The sequence below is a fragment of the Callospermophilus lateralis genome, chromosome 10 (assembly GCF_048772815.1).
Source record: "Callospermophilus lateralis isolate mCalLat2 chromosome 10, mCalLat2.hap1, whole genome shotgun sequence".
Taxonomy (NCBI): Eukaryota; Metazoa; Chordata; class Mammalia; order Rodentia; family Sciuridae; genus Callospermophilus; species Callospermophilus lateralis.
This window is the reverse complement of record NC_135314.1, coordinates 65869725-65890152: the sequence shown is the minus strand read 5'-3', so window position 1 is coordinate 65890152 and position 20428 is coordinate 65869725. Positions and strand designations below refer to the sequence as shown.

Here is a 20428-nt window from a genome sequence, read left to right as displayed (position 1 = left end):
AACATTCTCACAGCAGGTGAGCAATGTCCACCCCTTGCAGCATCTGGCCCATTGACTGTTATTCTGTGTGGGCGATGAAAAAAATACCATTGCCTATGCTGTAAAAGCAATTCTGTAGTGAAGGTGTAGGAAGGTGTTTCCAATGCTCAGTTTAAGGCAGAGTGGATTTAATCTGCAAATACATCACATAGCCTTTCTGCAGGTAGTCTTGTTCATATATTCTATCAATCTAGCCTTTGGTGAGTGGTGGGAGGATGTGACCTAAAGTTGCAATTACTGAAAAAGAATCTGGTACTGGTGGCTCAGTGAGGTGAAAGAGAAGAACTGTAGGTTACTCTGTCAGTGAGAGGCTACTACCCCATCATAAAGCTAATGCCTCAGCAAAGTGTCACTCTTCTCACTCCTGACTATTAGCCCTTTTCTGGCACAGACTTTTGAAATGAGGCTGTTGACTTGGCACAGCCTAAGCAAGGAGGCATTCAGTACCTTAAACCAACCTCCTTGCAGAAACACCAGGAAAATGGAACAATTGAGGGACAGGTTCAAGAAATTTCAACTGTTAAGATACACTGCTATCCTAATGCTGGTTCCACACTTGAACTAAACTGAAGATGATCTGCTTCCAAGATGCACCTTTTCTCATTTGTCTCATTCCAGGTGCTCTTCTAAGTACTTTTAAAGCATGACTTTTTTTAATCATCATCATCACCCTACTAGAAAAGTGCCACTATTTCATAAGGGAGGATCTTGAGGAAGAGAAAAAGGTTAATAACTTTACCAGAATCATATTTCTAACTAAAATTCAACCCACCAGGCCAGGATTCAAACCAGGAGCCTGGTTAGAATCCACGCTTTGAATGGCAAAGCTACATTGCTTACGCAAACCTTCAAGTGGTTTGCATATCTGTCTCTTAGGCTCTGTGCAGATTGATGGGTCTAATGCAATGATTCCTAGCAGCCAAAAACTGTGTGAAAAATCTCTTCATGGTAGGAGAAAATCTTTCTTTGACTCCACAGACCCAATTTCCAGCATCAGAGTTCACTGACAAATATTTGTTAAATTAGACTGGCTTATCCTGCATCTGGAAACCCCCAGTCACTTTGGCTTCTATAATATTATGTATTTCTAGCTTTCTTCCTGCATCTCTGGTTTCTCTTGAACACTCCTTTTCTCTGCTAGTCACTTATATGGAATGTCTTTCTAGAACCCCCTCCATAGGGTTCAGCTACGTCAGTGATCACCTACATGCTGATGTTTCACAAATGCGAATTTGCATATTTCACTCCTAAGATTACAACTCATGAGGTCAAACTTCTGCTAGAATCGAATGTTTCATATGCACTCAAAATCAATCAATCCAAAATTGTATTCATCTTTGTGCCCTCTGGCCACTTCCAAAACTATCTTTCTGTTGCAGGGGACAGATTAGGCAAGATACCAAATAGGAACAGGAAGCAGATTTTTATTTGGCTATTGCCAGGCTCAGAGGACAAAGCTTTCTCTGTAATCCATCGATTCCCCTGAACCCCGAGTTCAGGTAGTTTCAGAACTTTATACTCAGGGAGGTGCTGAGAAGTACACAGTGTGCAGAAGTTCACCCAAAAGCAGCTTTTTCTTTCACTGTTCTGGGTAAGTTAACCCTTCAAGGACAGCACCTGAGAAGGGGAAAGCTTCTTCTTCCCTTTCTTTCCTCCCCCTGCCAGCTGTTAGCATGGAGCCCAGTTGGTAACTTCTCTTATCTTACACTTATATAGACATCTCTGTGAAGCCCCAGCTCAAGGCCAGATGCCTGGTTAAAGGATTTGTCTTTTTTTTTTTTTTTAAATCACATTTTGCGTTTACAAACACACTTCTACAAGCTACTGTACTGGATAAATGTCTGTGAAAAACTAGTAAAGGGGCATTTAGCACCTAGAGTGCTGATTTCTTCTAGGCTAGTGTCCAAGTAAAATAAAGCAACAGGAAAATAGGGAGTTTACCCACATTGAACTCTTTTGTAGAGACTGTTTTGCTGATAGTCTTAAAATCAATTATGGTGAAGATTTCTGGAGAAGCTTAGTGAAGATTCTCTGTGGAGGAAGGGGTACTACTTCATCACCTCTGCTTATTTTCCCAGCTAGTGATACCATGAGCTGAAATGCTATCCAAGCTAGGGAACTGAGATTCATTTTGACGTATCTTACCCTTATTTCTTATACCCAATCATTCACAAAGTCCCATTGAGTCTACATTTTTTAATTTATTTATATTTTTGGTATCAGGGATTGAACTCAGGGGTGCTTAACCACTGAACCACATCTGAGACATTTTTTTTAAATTTTTTATCTTGCTAGGTTGTTTAGGCCTCGCTAAGTTGCTGACAATAACTTCAAACTTGTGATCTTCCTGCCTCAGTCTCCAGAACCACTGGGATTACAGGCATGTGCCACCAGACCCAGAGAGTCTACATTTTAAATGCCCCTTAAACCCACCCACTTTCTTCATTCCTCTGGCCTTCAATGAGGCCACCTTTGACTTACCCTCGGGTTAGAGCATCTGGTGAGGACCAGTTGAATATAATTTCCTCTATCGGAGTGAGGAATAGAGCTGCTTCTTCCCTCTCATCCTCACTTATCCTTTTACTTCATACAGAGTACCTCCAACAGTTTTTACAACTTCAGTATTATGTTATCTCTCTTGTTCCCACTGTTTCTTGCTTCTTGCATTCTGTCCTTGCCCACTTTCTCCCTTCCCCATCCCAGCTTGTCTAATTCCTATCATCCATCAGGCCTGGGTGATACATCACCTCCTCCAGAAAGCTCCACATCATGGTTATGTTCCACTTCTCTGTATTCCCACAATGCACTGAATTTCTCTATTATAGTACTTATCACTTGTACTGTAATTGTTTTTACTATTAGTAAGAAAAGGGAAACAGATTGCAGTGCCATTTCACTTTGTTCATTTATTCTTAATATGAGTTAATTTATCCTTGAGGCAAGAGCCAGTGAGGGGTCAAGCCAGCAGCTTGGTCATGCTCAGTTCCACAGTCATTCAGAAACCCAGGCTGCTGATGGCTCTGTCACCCTTAATTTGTAACTTCTCAGTCACCCTTATAATATCTGCATAATACACAAGGAAAGATCAAGAAGGATCGTTTGTAGATTTCATAGGCCAGGTCTTGAAATGACAGCCATCACTCCATCCCATTCTATTGATTAGGACTTGGCGCATGGCAACTTGTAACTGCATGGTAGGGTAGGAAATTGTTTGTGTCAACAGAAGGAGGAATAGGCTTGATGTTCAGACAGTGGTCTACTGCATTCACCTTTATTATAATATAAACTCCATGAGGTCAGGTGAAGTTTCTCTTGCTCTTCACTTTTATCCCTAGTGCTGCTGGTACAAAATAGGCATTCAGTAAGTATTTGCTGGATAAATGAAGTTATGCATATCACTATGCATATCTTGCCTAATTTTTTTTGTCCCATCCTTATGTTGACTGGCCCATTCCAATTTCCCATGTGGCATCTTCTGAGGCAATCCCTAACACATCTCCCCATGTTTGACTGTCTTCCTAAAGCCATAGTGCAGGACGTCTCTCTTTGAAGTCCATTGGCAGGCTGCATTGCAGAAGTGACTATTGTGATCATCTCTGGCTATGAATTACTTTTAGATGCAAAGACTGCAATGTAAGTTTATTTATTTATCACATATTGTTTCTAGAGGTTTCATTGCCCATGTTCTTATGAAACATATACTTACCCAAAATTGAGGAACTTGAGAAGCTGGAATGCTAATGGCACTACAAAGGTATTATTATAGATATTATACATGTTATGCAACATTTTTATAAGTACATGGGGGAAATTATTAAGTACAATAGAAAGAATAATTATTTTTCCTGAACAATTTATTTACTCTATGATGTCCATCAATTATATAACATACACTTTTATTTCTTAGCATTTTCTACTAGAAAATTCAGACCAAATATGGGAGTACATCAACCAAAAGTAAGGACATCAAGAATTGCAATGTGGACATTATTACCCTAGGTACATGTATGACTGCACATATGGTACCATGCTACATTGCGTACAATCAGAGAAACGAAAAGTTGTGCTGAAATTATGTGAATCAAAATGCATTCTGCTGTCATATATACCTAATTAAAATAAATAAATGTATTTTAAAAAAAATAAATGCTAAAGGAAGTTAGCCAATCCCCAAAAAAAAAAATGCCAAATGTTTTCTCATCAGAGAAAACACCTTATATCAATAAGGTGACTGACCAATAATGGGTATATCAATAAGGTGACTGACCAATAATGGGATAGGGAGGGGGAGCATGGGAGGAATAGATGAACTAGGGCAGAGAGGTGTGAGGGGAAGGGAGGGTCAGGGAATTAGCAATGATAGTGGAATATGCTATGATAGACATCATTATCCAAAGTACATATATGAAGACATGAATTGGTGTGAACATACTTTATATACAAACAGATTTGAAAAATTGTTCTATATATATAGTAAGAATTGTAATGCATTTTGCTGTCATGTATTTAAAAAATAAAATCAATTAAATATTTTTTAAAAATAATTGCAATTTGGCTGGGTGTGGTGGTACACACCTTCATTCCCAGCAACTTGGGAGGCCGAAGTGGGAAGATTGAAAGCTTGAGGCCCATCTCTGAAACATAGTGAGACCCTCAGCAAATTAGCAAGATCCTGTCTCAAAATTTAAAAAAAAAAAATGAACAAGGCTGGGATGTAGCTCAGTGGTGGAGTGCCCTTGGATTCTATCCCTAGTAATGCCCCCCTGCTCGCTCCAAAGAAAGGATCACATTTTATGTACTTTCCACAGTCAGGTTTCAACAGGGATCAACATATTTTTCTACTTATATTTCTGTTGTCTTTCCTTTATATTTACTGTTTTATCTATTTATAATGCATATTTATGTAAACCCCCTTAATGTTTTGGAACAAAAGAGAAATACATATAAAACATATTTTAAAACTTGTCTTCTAAGCAGACATAAACATGAGTTCAACAGCATGTGGTGTGGTGGGGTAATTTTCTTTCTCTTTAATCTATCTGGCTGCTTCACTTCCAGAGATATTTTAAAGTAAATATGAACCATTCTCATTTCTCAGGGGAAATAAGAAGGAAGAGAATGAAAATAATAGATTTTAAAGATGGAGGTGAATTTTCAAACCAAAAAATTGAAATAAATATGAAACCATATATGGTTTCATATTTATTATGAAAATTCACTGTATAGGAAGTTTCATGAGGACAGGAACCTTATCTTCATTTTTTTAATATTTATTTTTTAGTTATAGGTGGACTCAATGTCTTTATTTTACTTTATGTGGTGCTGAGGATTGAACTAGGCAACTTGCATGCTAGGCAAGCACTCTATCTCTGAGCCACAACCCCAGCCCCTTAGCTACATTTTTGTTGCCAGATCCCTAGGCTGAAGCAATATATTATTGAAGTCTGAACATAATACATTTGTGCTTAGGATAACTGGGTCAATAACAAAGAAATGATGTTAAATATTGTATATATAACCACAAGCACCCATTCTTTTGGATTGTTTCATCATTTATAAAATGAGGCAATTAGACTATGTATCTAATAAGATTCTTTCCAATTTCAATATTTCATACTCCTGTTAAATCTACTGGCATAGTTAAACATGTGGATGCAAATACCTGTAACAATTTGGGGATTTTGTTTTCAAAACAGGATATCCAGCTACATTTTCAGTGATCCTCGTGGATGGGAGTACATTGACACCACGTGCCACCCCTCAAAGTGAGTACAGCAAGGCTGTCTTCTACACCTCCCAGACAATATACAGGATTCATTACAGCTTCTATAGTGCTGAGTTTGTGTACTTTATATATACATATATTTGGTACCAGGGATTGAACCCAGGGATGTTCAACCACTGAGCCACATCCCCAGCCCTATTTTGTATTTTATTTAGAGACAGGGTCCCACTGAGTTGCTTAGCACCTTGCCATTGCTGAAGCTGGCTTTGAACTCACAATCTTCCTGCCTCAGCCTCCCAAACTGCTGGGATTACAGGTGTGTACCACTGCACCTGGCAAAAGACTTTTTCATTTGATGTTGATATTTTGGCTGATTTTGAGTTACTCAGCAGTGACTGTCAATTGATACGACAATTCCTGTAATGTTAAAAAATAAGAGTTAACCATTTGTTATTGTGTTGTGCTTTTGTTCCATGAGGATTTTAAGGCAATATTAAAGTAATCTTCACAACACTCCCAGTGATCGGAGTTGTGACAGGAACAGAAAAAGAAAGCAAATCAGTAACAAGTTGGCATTAAACATAAACTACAGTGCTCCTACTTAATAACAGCTAGTATTTCTGCATAGAGAGGCACATTTTCAATTTTATATTTCCCCAAAGTCCCATAGATTAAAAATTCAGCACATCAAAGAAAAGTTAGATTACAGCTTTATTAAAAAGTTGATTTCTGAAAATAACTTTGTCTTTCAGCCAGAAATTCCAGTGTGACTACCCAAGGCTTCAACTCCTCCTCAACCTCCAGCGGGATAGACGCCGAAAAATGTTGAGTATAACCATGAGTCCCTTGGAATCCTCTAGACCTCTTCCATTCACCTGACACATATATTAAAAACTACTATAGGCTTTATTCATAATCATATTTGTAAATATTTATAAAGCATCTACCATATTTAAAGCATTGTTGTAGCTGCTGGGAATATATCAGTGAACAAAACAGAGCTAAGCTCCAAGTTCTGTTGGGGAGAGGCAAACAGTAATAAATGATATGGAGAAGACCAAGCTGTGCAGTGATACTGGGTGAGGGGAGGCGTCCCTTATGAAAGGGGAGATCTTACAGAGGAAGTTGACATCTGAGCAAAGACATGACCAGTGAGGCCAACAGAGCAAGCTCTGTGTGTTCGTGAAGAAAGAGCAAACTGTTCAAAATGTGCACATCACCAATTAAAATGAAAGGAGGGAGCCCAGTCCTTGGTACCATTAACCAAGCCAACTAGCAGGAGGTCCGCAGGAGCTACTTTAGCGGGTATGGCCTGCAAAGGAAATAGACTGCCTCTTGGTGGTATAAGACAAAGTTCATATAGTGGGGAAGTGGAAAGAAAGGTGACTGGAGCAGAGGAGATAGGACACCAGATGCCTCAGGTGCAGAATTTACTTACATGGAGCATAGGTGTGTGTGTCCTCTTGGAGAGCACTTAAGCTGTACATCTGAAACCTTCAGAAGTCTTTCAGACTCACTGGCTCAGTCATTTCACTGTTGGGAACTTGCTCTTAGGAAATAAGGAGAGCAAAGGAACATGTATAATACTGCTCTTTGTAGCTTTGTTTGTTTATCTCTTTGATGGACCCTGGGCTCATAGATTTGGGTTAATTACACTCTTTAATTCATGAAATACTTTTATCATTAGTCAGTGCAGGACCCTTTATAATTTAACATATTTCTTTTTAAAAATATGTTAATAAGATAATAGATATCTACGAACTAAGTGCCCAACTACAAGAAACGAGAAGGCAGCATTCAGAAGTGAGAACACAGAAAGATTCACAAATAAACAGAATTTAGATGTTGTGTCAAAGATGGCAAAGCAAATTAACTGTGGAAAAGAAGGCATTATCCAGCCAAAGGATGCTAAAAGGCATTAAAATGCACACTACACAAAAATTAACTGCGTAGAGTTAAAGATACTTATGTCCAAAGAAAAACATTAAAATATGTAATAAAATAAAGACCAACTTCTTCTGTACAGAAGGGCTTAATGAAGAGACACAAAGGACTAACCACATAAAAGCCTGAAAAGTTAGAATAGCGTTAGGAAACCCAGGTTTATCAAAATGTATCTTTTTTTTTTTAGCATTAAGGATTGAAACAGCGCCTTTCTGGTGTAGCAAGTGCTTTGCCACTGAGCTCCATACACAGACCATTTTTTAAAAATTTTGTTTTGAGACAGAATCTCATTAGTTGCCCAGGCTGGCCTCAAACTGGCCTCTAATTTGGCAATCTTCATGCCCCTGTCTCCCAACTAGCTAAGATTATAAGTGTGCACCACTATACCCAGCTTTATCAAAAGTTATCTTAAACTTTAAAAAGCAAAATTAAGCTCTAGCTGGGTAGTGCATGCCTATAATCCCAGCAGCTCAGAAGGCTGAAGCAGGAGGATCATGAGTTCAAAGCTAGCCTCAGCAAGTTAGCAAGACCCTAAGCAACTCAGCAAGACCCTCTCTAAATAAAATATTTAAAAGGGCTGGGAATGTGGCTCAGTGGTTCAATCCCCAGTACAAAAAGAAAAAAAGCAAGCTCTAATCTGAGAGAAAATATTTGCCACAAAACTTTATGTCAATGTTTAGAAATCAATAAGGGAAAAGGCAAAAGTTAATATAAAATGAACAAAAAGTTTTATCCCAAACATGAAACACAAGTGGCTAGAAACATTCACCTAAATGCTCAACCTCTCTAGAAATTAAGAAACAAATAAAAACTGGAACAACAACAACCGAAAACATTTTACACATAATCCATTGACAAAAAATGGAGTCTGGATTGCCAACTGCTGTTTTATAAATATGATTTTTTCATCTATTGCTGGTGGGAATAAAAATCTGTGCCATCACTTTCTACCACTTTGGCATTATGTTTTCAAACTAAGTATGTGCACGCCCTATAATCCAACAATTCTATTTCTAAATATACACCTCACTCCCTGATTAGTACATGCAAATGGGCAATATGAACACAAATGTTGGGAAAAAACACTGTTAATATAGCAAAAGCTGTAAATAATCTAAATACCATAGTAGAACAAATAAATCAATTATAACACACTCACATAATAAAATATTATAGAGCAATAAAAAATGAGTGAATGACAGCCATATATAACAACATGAGTGAATCTTTCTTTTTTCTTTTTTTCCCCTTTCCATATTGTTATACTGATGCGTTATAGTTGTACGGAATGTGGGATTCATTGTTACATATTCGTACATACACACAATATAACAATATAATTTGGCCAATACCACTCCCCAGCACTTCCCACCACTTCCCTCCTCTTACCCCTCGGCCCCCTACTGAGCTCTCTTTGATTTTCATGAGATCCCTGGCCCTCCCCATTTCTTTTTCTTTTTCCAGCAAGAGTGAGTCTTAATAACAGTATGTTGAGTCAAAAAAGTAAAAATCAGGTAACAATATATGGTTTAGTTTTTTAAAAAAATAAAATGTAAAATGTAAGTATAACCAGGGACCATATGGCTTAGGCATAATATATGATAAAAATTTTTAACTGTATAAATGAATAATAAGCACAACATTCAGGGAAGCATTTTGTTTTGATATAAGGAATGGGACAGGGAGAAGACATTCATGGTGTTATTTATAATAGATCCAAATCTGTGTGTGTGAATAGCAGTGAGGGAATGGTAAGGGAAAATATGACCAATAATAGGAAAATATCAATAGAATGAAATCTTAGCTTGATGAAATATTATAAAGCCAGACAAAACAATAGCCATAACTACATGACAATGTATCTTGCCATATAGACAAAGGTGTGAACTAAAATGTCTTTACCAATCAGATATAAATTGACAATGAAGACATCAGGGACACTTGACAGATTTGCATTTGTGCTACATGGTGCTAATATTAACTTGAGTTGTGTGCAATGAACTATACTGAAAATCCTAACTTTACCAACACTAGTTGTTTGTCATTCTTTATTTTTGAGGTTATAGTACAAGAAATACCCATATCTTTTTTTGTTTACTTACAAACTCGGTTTCTAAAATAAAGCCTGGCACACTAACTATAGATGATCAATAAATAAATGAATCAAAATGTGTTGAGTAGATGGTAGAAATTATGGAGAGAGGGGAAAAAGTTTTATCAGACAATGTTATAGGAAAAAGATGAAGTCCAGGTTAAATTTATGCTATGATCATACATAAATTATCCCATATTTCAATTATTAATATGTTATTTATCAATGTCTAATGTTTTCCTTTATTTTATGCATTTGATTTTTTATTGCAATTATGCTAGAATGTAGTGTTCACAAGAACAGAGACCTAAACCTTTTTATCTCCTTTTCATTGCAATATCCTAATATTTGTCACAATGACAGGCATTCCATCAGTGCTCAATAGACATTTGTTGAATGATTGAAAGGATGAATATAGATGGGCAAAGAGAAAGAAAACATAGGCATATTCACAGTGAAAATAAATGATCTGTTTAATTGGAAGTTTTGAACATTTTGTTTTCTTTCAATTGTTATTGTAATATGTGTGCTAGCAAAAATAATGAGAGAACTTTGCTATTCTCTACATCGGTATGAAACATAAGGTCATCCAAGGTACTTTCTGCCCCAGAAACTAGGAAACTGAAAAAAAAAATGTTGCTTCAGAGTCTCATTTTATATTTTTTACAGTACATTCTTAGTCTTTTTAATAGGTTTCATAATGAAATGAATTACCATGCTCCTTCACATTTTCTGTCCTTTCCCATTTGGAAACTTCATTTATCCTCAGACATCTCTATCATTCTTATCATTAAAATGACCCTGGCAATGGTGAAATTCAGGAAGGAACTCTAAAGTCCATCAAAGGATTTGTCTCCAGAGGTGTGGACTCGCATTGTCACTTCGACAAGAAGATGAGCTTCTTAACTAGTAACCATTTTTTTATCCATAAACTTAGAGAAAAAATAATCCCCTATAGTAACTTGCTCTATTTATAATAATTCAAAAAACACATTAGGATCCAACAAGTTAAAATTGATTGCTCACTCCCAAACTTGTTTTTGAAACACGTTTCTACTCGTTAGATTGGACTGTAATGTGACATCCAATATTGGATGATGCATTTGGCAAGATTCAAGACAGGCATTAGTAATGGGATTTTCCCCCCTCCTGTTATGTTTATTTCAATAGATTTATAAAATGTTTAGAGGCAAAAAGGAATGATAATGGATTTATGGTGAAATAAACCCACGATTAGTGATTCTGGGCACTTTGCTGTTTGTGAACATGCTTTCTGAGATATTTGGATCCTGCATGGATTTTGTGGTTCATACATATTTGAGTGTCACTACACTGTTCTGAGCACATTGCATTTATCTACATTTATAAGAATATATTATAATCTATTTTTTTGCTGCCATTCTGTTTATCAACCTGAAGAGGGCTACATTGGGATTCAAGAATACTGGAATCTAATCCTAGTTCAACTTCCAAGTTTCCCACAAGCTGAAACAAACAAACAAAAATGCATGTTTTACTTTAACCACCAATAAAATGGGAATACTCAATCTGACCATCTTAATACTTGAAATGTACAAGGTTAAAGATACCTTAGAACACATACTCATCTTAAGACACATTCAGGTGATCAAGTAATGAAATAGAAATTTTAATCCTAATTACTTTTTTCTTTTGGATTTCCCTTGCCACTCACCTGGTCCAATGGGGCTCAAAGTTACTTTGAAATCAGTCTGAATATCTAAGTTAGACAAACAAAGAAATGATGTGAGCCTCCATGGCCCCTTAAGCCTCCAACACTCCAACTCATCTCATTACCAAAATCAACAAGCTCAAGCTCACCATCAACACACACACACACACACACACACACACACACACACACACACCTGGACCCTCCAGATCGCCTCTTACTGATCTCAAAATGGGATTTTATTCTGTTCTTCCACTATGAATTTCTTATGCCTCAAAATTTATATTCCCTTCATTTTAAATCTTACAAATGTATTTCTTATTCTGTCTCTGGTCTGTCTAGTTCTTTTTCAGCTCTTGGTAGTTGAGCCTCATGATTTCATAGCACATCTTGTATTTTTCTTAGGCAGAAGGATGTTGTAAGGCCAAAGTTGAGAGACTGATATCAGTGGCAGGAGCAGACCAGTAAGAGGAGCATATAGCAAAGCTGGGCCTGGCTTCTATTTTTAGGCTGCATGATAATTCTTACAGTTCTTATGTTCCCTGTGATATTAATTCTTTACACTCATCACTTTTGTTTTCAAATTCTAAAATTTCATGTGCCTTGACTCACATTCTATTTTGCTCACTTCCAAGACACTATTCTCCAATTCTTTCATCTAATTCCTCTTATGTCAGTCTCAAAGATTTATTTTTCTGATTTAAAATTCTATCCTCTGCTAAAATCCCATGGGGGTTCATAGATTTCTCCATTTCTGAGGCATAGCTTCACACTTTGAAGCCTGTGAGTGTCACCTTCTGTTTGTGGTTGGGAAGAGTGTGAGGTCCTTGTCTGTGGACTGGGTGGTCATGACAAGAGTGGACACAGTGGCAGCATCAGCATGTGTATTCTGGTGGCAGGGGTACTGCTGTGTGCATATGCCCCTTGAAGAGGAAGGTGGAACAAAAGACCAGCTTTCACCAAATCCCTGTACCCAGGTCCTCCATCTCTGGATGTTGTTTGCTCCCTCTTCCATTGTTCTGGAACAAAGTTAATGACTTAAGATAAAGAATGTCTTAAGGAAGATTGGACAGCCAAGAAATGTCTCATCAGTAGTCCACTGCATATGTAAAAAGGATGCCAGAATTCCACAAATGTTCAGTTCACATCAAGAACCTTATGAGGGTAGCAGAAATTATCTGTTAAAGAACTGCCAAGCTTTGGCCTGGATTGGGCTTTGATAGGACTCCAAGTAGATTCTCCTACAAAGGAGAAGGATTACTAATGAGTCATAATGTTATTAACAACTGTGAACTGGTCATAAGTGGAAGTCAAGAGTTATGCAATTAAAGGAAAAATACTATACTATTGAAGTTTATATGACTCTTACCATAGATAAGAAGCACCATCCTTGTTGAACAAACTTTACTGAGTGCTGAACGTAAAGAAATTGAAGATTCTAACATTACATTCTAGGAAGGCTACATTACTTGAGAAGCTCTAACAACATAGTAATCCTGTGTTCACATTTTGGGGTCATATTGATGATATACAAAACAAGGTTATTGATCAAGCTGGTGTTTACTATACAAATGTCAAAGTGATATTCAGTCATTGACTTGGAGGAAAATGAATGCTCAAAAGACTTAAAGGGTAATTAACTCATGTAGTTAACAAATATTATGGTGCCTTCAGGAACATGGAATATTTTAGTCAACTAAAAGACAATCACTAACTAAAAAATGTATGAATGGCAGATAGAGTAACCAATGTTTAATACATTGTGAGAGGTATCTAAATGATGGTTGTGAATGAATTTTCAGAAAAGTATTATTTTAGTGAGAGATGAATCATTGAAGGTAGCCAACTCTATCTTACAGAGGATTCTATAAACAACCATTCTTTAGGAAGACCTATCTCCTGTGGGAACAATTGATACAAGAACTACTCACTTCATCTTGCTGGAAGACTGTTATTTATAATATATTTTTAGTCTTGAAGTTCCTCTTTTATATTACTTAAATACTTTCAGACATGTTGAATCCATCAAATGGAATCTCTTTTTTCTTCACTTCCCTCACCCCACCCCCAGTCTTCACTAAATATTTTTTAATCAGATAAAAAATAACAGCTCTTAAAACCAAAATTTTAAAAATAGCTCTTTACTTTTCCAAAGGGATTTTGTAGTTCAATGTTTTCGTATATCGTATTGAGAAGTCTTTTATGCTGGGAAAGTTTGCAGAAGTCTAAAAAAAAGTTTTATGAAATGGTCAAATACTTTGCACAGTTTTCAGTATGGCTATTTTTATAATTGGGTTGCTTTGTGCTGATGATATCAGCATCTCCTGAAATCGCACTACATTAGATTGTTTTGTTCAGGGAAAATAAAGGTTGACTAGGAAAGACTGATCAGAAAAAAAAGGATTCTGTAATTGTTGAAAAACCTAGTGGTGTCTACATGTTAGTAATTGTTTCAAAATGTTCTATATTGATCCAAAGATGATAAACATGAAGGGGAAGATCTTTTTTTGTTTTAAATGGCTATGTCCCTCAAAGGGATAGCACTTATTTTCTCTTTTTACTCTAGCATAAATTAATCACATCCTTTCTTTCAAACAAGGTTTGAAAAGGTACTAAATAAAGACCTCAAGCTTTGAAGGTTAGTTAAAGAGACACCATGTTGAGTCAAAGGTTATCTGTAAATATATCCAGAATTAACTGCCTTATTCATTATTTTGCCTAAGTACAGGCCTAGGCACAATTGTATTTGAATTAGTTCTTGCTCTTTGTCAGTCAATTTCCTGGCTAATTGCTTCATTTTTTAAAATGAACATTATAAAATTCTCATTTCACTATCATCTATAGATTTTGGAGCTCTAGCTAGAACCACAAAATAGTCAAGGGCACTTGGAGCAAGTTCAGAGAATTATATTGAAGAAAGAAACATGTCCTTGACCTACTCAGACTCAATATAATCATGTATGACAGATGTCCTGTGAGCAATCCCAAAAACATTGACATACTTTGGTCATAGCTGCAGCTATTGTTTGACATAAAGAGAGAAACCAAGAAGTGGGGTTTTTCAAATGTTTTATTTTTGTTTTGTTCATTTATTTTGGTCTTGACATAGAAAAACACACTTAACTGGGAACAGAATATATGTTAATGTTTTAAATAAATGAGTATGTTACTACTGATTGCAACTGTATACTACTGTAGTTATTTTATTTTACATTATATTGGAGGCCTGTTATCAAATCTAGGTGTGTACCAAGAAGTAGATCTTTCTTTCCTAGGATAGAGTAATAAACAAAATGAGTTGACAGATCTATTTCAAAAGCCCTGTGTGCTGAGTTTACTGCCAACCACTCCAGGGAAAGGTTTGCCTCTGAGGGCCTCAAAGGTACTAACCCACAGCTAAGAATCAAGGCCTGTGACCACAGGGGTCTGATCATTCACTTCTGATACAATTAAGTTTGCAGAGTTGAGCAAGCATGTTAGCCAGCCCATAAGTCTAAGTTACTTCCTTCCCTCATGCATGTTCTACCAAGGCCTGAGAAGTCCTATTGGCATTTTTTTAAAAAAAAAATTTTTTTCAGTAAAGGCCACCATAACATTCCTGGGCTTTTATTATCTCCTATTCTTTTGTTTCATCTATGGAGTAAGCATGAGAACGTGAGAATATATTCTCTGCAGCTGGAGAAACTTCTGCTAGTGTTGCTTGCATTCTTCCTGTTTTAAGTGACTACTTTGGTCTATTTGTGTGGCTATAACAGAGTACCACAGGCTAATTTGTAAAGAAGAGCAATGTATTTTCTCTTAGTTCTGGAGACCAGGAAGTACAAGATCAAGGCATCAACATCTGGTGAGGATGTTCTTGTTGTGTCCTCATATGGCAGAAGGTGGAATGGCAAGGCTGAATGCTGCATGAAACTTCTTTTATAAGGGCCTTAATCCCATGTGTGAAGGGAGGAACCCTCCTGGTTTAATCACCTCTTAAAGTCCCCTCCTCTTAATGCTGTCACATTGGCAACATCTGGATTTGGGAGACTTCAAAGCATAGCAGTGGCCATGATCAAAACTTTCCCAGTTAGAGACATCTGAACCACAAGCAATCCCTCAACTCACTTTATTTTGGCCGAATCTAACATATGCTGCAGAACTGTGCAATGATATTGCTTTAGGTAGTTTCAGTATACTTTTTCTTAATTATTTTTTTTCAATTAATGGTTCAGAAAAGAGAACGGATTGATTACTCATATAGATTGACTCTTCCAATATCTTCTTCCTTTAGCAGTTTCATGGATACCCAGTGAAACATACAGTTCATCCCCCTCAGGGGCAGGCTCAACTCTTCATGGTGAGTACATGGGAAAGATTTAGGAGCATGGAAGATAGCTGGATTTATCTGAGCACAGGAGGAGAAATAAAAACTGGTAAGAAGCCAATTTCAGGTATTTAAAAGTACATGTTGGTAATGACAATGACAATGAATAGAACCAAAATTTTTCCCACTCAAAGAAGACAAACAGACCTAGTCTTAGATTTTTATCTGTTTTGTTTCCAAATGAAATCTATGCAATACCATTTTTGGCCACTTACATTCATAAAAAATGCTTTTCATTTTTTAATATTTCTTGGACAATGGAATGATTAGATAACATAGATTTGTCTAATATAATGTTGCAAAGGAATCTTTATTGACCTTATTATTAAACACATTGGGGTGGGAAGAATCAGTATTTTGATCAGCTGAATCTGTAACACTTGGAAAATTGGGATAGGACTTCATCTTTCCATGAAGCCACTTAATGCTCTGTTGCCATACCTCTTAATTTTTTTTTTTTTTTTTGAGAATCTTTAGCGGATAGTGTTTTGTTATTTGAAGTGTGAATTTTTTTTATTTATTTTTTAACCAGTAGGAATTTTACTCATTTGATATCTGTTAGATAAACCCTAAGATCCCAGCCTGGCTGTAAATTGGTCCTTTAAAAACTTTACATGTAATATTTTAGGGCATTCAGGCCACCCAAATTGAGATATTTCCCAATAATGCATGAACCCAATCATGATTTTATACCACTTGATCAAGTTGAGGTGACTATGAGGATCAATTCAGATATTCTCTTTACATCCCTAGATGATGTCTTCACCAGCACCAGCACAACTGGAGAATTTTCAGAAGCCCCCACATCAGCCAATGGATCTACTAACAATAGTCACATCCATAACACCAGTGAGTTATTTGCCATTTATATTTTTTAACTTTATATTTTGTTCACTAAGCAAATATGTATTGAGTAACTTGCCAGGCACTATGCCAGGTGTTGGGTATACAGTGATAACATTGTCCTCCTAAAGCTTATAATCTATTAAAGATGATACATAGTAAATAGACACATAAGTAAGCTTAATTGTGACAAGTCATGCTCCTGGAGCAGTTTGCATCCTGATGTCTCTAGCCACCTGTGAAATGTGCCACACCATTAAGCATTATAGGATTGCACGAGCTTCTCAGTGCCTCCTTTGACAGGGCTTCGGTAGATAGAGTAAGCATCAGGAACACCTTGAATCCCTGCATGTATGTTATATGGAGGGGAAAAAACCTTCAACACTGATAACATGTGCTAACATGATAGTGTCCTATGACTGCAATTCAAACTGTATAAACAGAGGAAAGACTTGGTAACTGACTTCTTAAATCCAGGTCTTTGCACTATTTTTTTTTTTTTTTGAGACTTTTCTAAACGAAAAGCAGTTATAAAAGTTAGGAAATACAAGAAATTTTAAATCTGTCTCCACTTGCAATAAGTTTACCATCTAGTTTAAACAGTAAGAAAAACTAATTCAGATAACTTTTTGGCCAAATGATCTATGTAATTCAAGTATCTAAAGGTCTCTCTGTAACGTATAAGAAATTTCATTCCTTGTATGTTATTGTTGTTAGAAATATAAAAACATGAAAATAATTTTACCATCTAACGTTAAGAGACTTAAATAAAATAATTAATGAATTAATAATGTTTACATTTATGAGTAAATTCATATTATATTTATTAATTTTATTAAATTGTGCTATATTTGTGAATAATAAATTGATTAAATGTATAAATAGTGAATAAATAATAAAATTAAATTGAATACAGCTATTGGGGAATTAACCTATCATATAATAGAATCAGATAAATCTCTCTGCACTGCTCTAAAAAGGATTCCAAGAATTTTTTTTTTAAGAAACAGATCAGGGAGAGAATAGTGTGTAAGTACGCCCCCATCTGTAATAAGAAGGATATGTGTTCATGATACATCTATATATGCTTAGGTAGTCATAGAAAATTGCTGGCAGGATTCATAGTTAACTATTCACTCACCATCTTTGTGTGACATGGCACAGGCCTACCGCCAGCGCATAATCACAGTCAGTGAATACCCCCGTGGCCCTTAGAGGAAAACGTTTTCCAGATAGAAGAACTAGTGTAGTCCTTTTTTCCCTGAATGCTGAAGTTTGGCATTACAGTTGATCTCTCTTGACACTTTTTTCAGGCATTGTAGTTACTAAGCCCACTGGCGGAATGTCCTGGCCCGTGATTATAGCAGCTCTGCTCTCTTTCTGCATGGCATTGTTTGGTCTTGGAGTGAGAAAATGGTGTCAATACCAAAAAGAAATGTGAGTATAATGCTAAACTATATAGGAATCAGAATTTTTTTTATTATAAAATACTTACACATACAAGATGTTTGTACTATGTGGCATTCCGCTCATATCATAATGAGCTAATGGGCTCACAGAAGCTCAGAGAGGCCGGGTAGCTTGGCCAGCACTGCACAGTAGGGACTAAGCACACACTCCTGACTGGGTACCCTTCTCTGTGCTGGCCTGGTCAGACTGTCACACTCAGCAGATGAAGCAAGTTAGTGGGCATGAAATGAAAACTGAGCCTCACCTCACCTCAAAATGAAAACTGATTTTTCGATTAATCTTCATTATTTTTTCATTTTCATGCATCTTTGAATCGCCTGGGCCCAGCTGGGCCCAGATGCTCAAGTGTGAAATTGAGTGAGAAAGGTAATTTTAAGAGATTTCCAGCTGCTTTTCATCAGAGTGGGCTTTTACTGCTCTTTTTCTTTTTCCCTAAGGAGAAAAGAAAGATGTTTGGGTTTCCCCCTCTTCATCTTATTGAAACATTTTCCAAAATTCTTCTCCACACCACACTCAGAAGTGGCATGAAAGGTTAAGCCCACTTTTCTGACTTTGCTATTTCGGATAAGTCTGGGTTAGTCTACGTCACGGGAGAGCCCCTGACACACAGCTGCTCTTCCACATCCTTGTATGTGTATCTGATAGAACATTCACGGTTGTGCAATACACTTTTCTGCTTTTCTCAGAGCAACCTTGAAGTCTATAACCAATGTATGGAGTGTTTCACAGCAAATAAAACATGATACTAGTGGTTAGAATTTCTGGGTTCTTATCTAAGGACTACATCTTGGCCACTCCATGACCTTCATTCCTCTGAACAAAAGCAAAAGTACAAATTTCTTAGAATTGCATACACTTTTTAATATATTTTAAGTCTCTGTTAAAGCATCCAAAAGGAATAGAAGATCTTTATATTAAAATGATCAAAAGGGAATTTGAAAATCTAAATGATAAGCATCTCATTCTCTTTCTGTGTCTCTGTGTGTGTGTGTGTGTGTGTGTGTCTTTCCCCAAATTTAGATACTATAGATTTCCAGGGTTGGGAAGTTGTTTGATTCATAAACATAAAACACTCACATATGTATTTCCTTTTCATGTCATCAATATATTGGGGCATTTGTACAGCTAAGTCCCACATTGACCTGGATGCTTGGTACATTTCAGACAGAGATAAATTGAAGGACAAAATAGTGATTTGTACAAAGACGATGTTAAGAATGTTCACTGATTCAAGCAGAAGGGACTTGAGCATTATCCAGCCAGTACAACAACTCCAAGATTCAGAAGAGTTTTACTTCCCACCTCTAAAGGATCTGCACAGTTCACACCAGTGTATGCAGGATGGGGGTGGGGTCAGCAAAAGGACTATTTGACAACTTCAATCTCAAGTCCCTGAATTTTAAAATTTTTTTTCTGGAGGAATGTTTAACCCATGTAAGAGAAAATTTTCCCCTATTAAGAGGCAGTTTTGTGAGGAAAATGGGTTCTAGTTCTAAGACCTCAGTTGAGCAAACTTCTAAAAACTGTTAAGCCTCAGTTTTATCAGTAGAGTGGTGAAAAAAAAAAAAAGCTTAATTCCTAATGCAAAATAAATGATGTTAAGTTTTTTAAAAATGCCTTGCAAACTATAAAATGCCATATAAATATTATTTAATGGTATGAATATGGTTTTCAAGTGCCTGTTAGAACTCATAAGCACAGGGTTAAACCAACAAAAATTCTGAGAAAACGAAGATGATATCTCTTTTTTAATCAGTTGGTCTTCTGATTAAAAAACAAAAGCAAAAAACACCTTAGATTCTTAGCATTGAAAGAACAATGTTTTGTTCCTAGCATGGAAAGACCCCCGCCTTTCAAGCCACCACCACCTCCCATCAAGTACACATGCATTCAAGAGCCCATTGGAAGTGACCTGCCTTGTCATGAGATGGAGACACTCTAATCCTTTGAGACTTTGCCATACAGCAGAACTCTGCTGGGATCCTATTGAAAAGGTAGATACTGTTCTCCATTAATATAATCGCCCTCCAGCCAAAACTCTGCTGCAGCTGAAATGGATGTTAGAAGCAAATATTCTGTTTTCCCAGCAATTTGCCCTGGGCGTATGCCTGAAATTTAGACAAGAGTGAAAGGATAAGGCCACATTCACACCCAGTGCAAGTTGTAGGGATTTTCTTGCTTATGTAAGAGATATGCACTAGGCTACTGTCATTAAAAAGTAAGTACAGTATTTTCATTTTTTATTTTAACTCTGAGAGG

General features: G+C 36.6%; 1 protein-coding gene across 2 annotated transcripts in view; it reads left to right on the top strand.

The window, feature by feature from the left end:
- The window catches only part of Cd96 (CD96 molecule), an 87704-nt gene extending 67593 nt beyond the window's left edge, over positions 1 to 20111 (top strand). Inside the window, exons 9-14 of one of the 2 annotated variants that reach the window (XM_076868559.2) lie at positions 5736 to 5808; positions 6521 to 6588; positions 15767 to 15829; positions 16610 to 16705; positions 18013 to 18136; positions 20003 to 20111. In XM_076868559.2, the coding sequence (XP_076724674.2) occupies positions 5736 to 5808; positions 6521 to 6588; positions 15767 to 15829; positions 16610 to 16705; positions 18013 to 18136; positions 20003 to 20111 (533 nt within the window). Of the gene's footprint in view, positions 1 to 5735; positions 5809 to 6520; positions 6589 to 15763; positions 15830 to 16609; positions 16706 to 18012; positions 18137 to 20002 lie in introns of both variants that reach the window. The other variant, XM_076868558.2, reaches the window with a different exon arrangement.
- Positions 20112 to 20428: the final 317 nt, after the last annotated feature.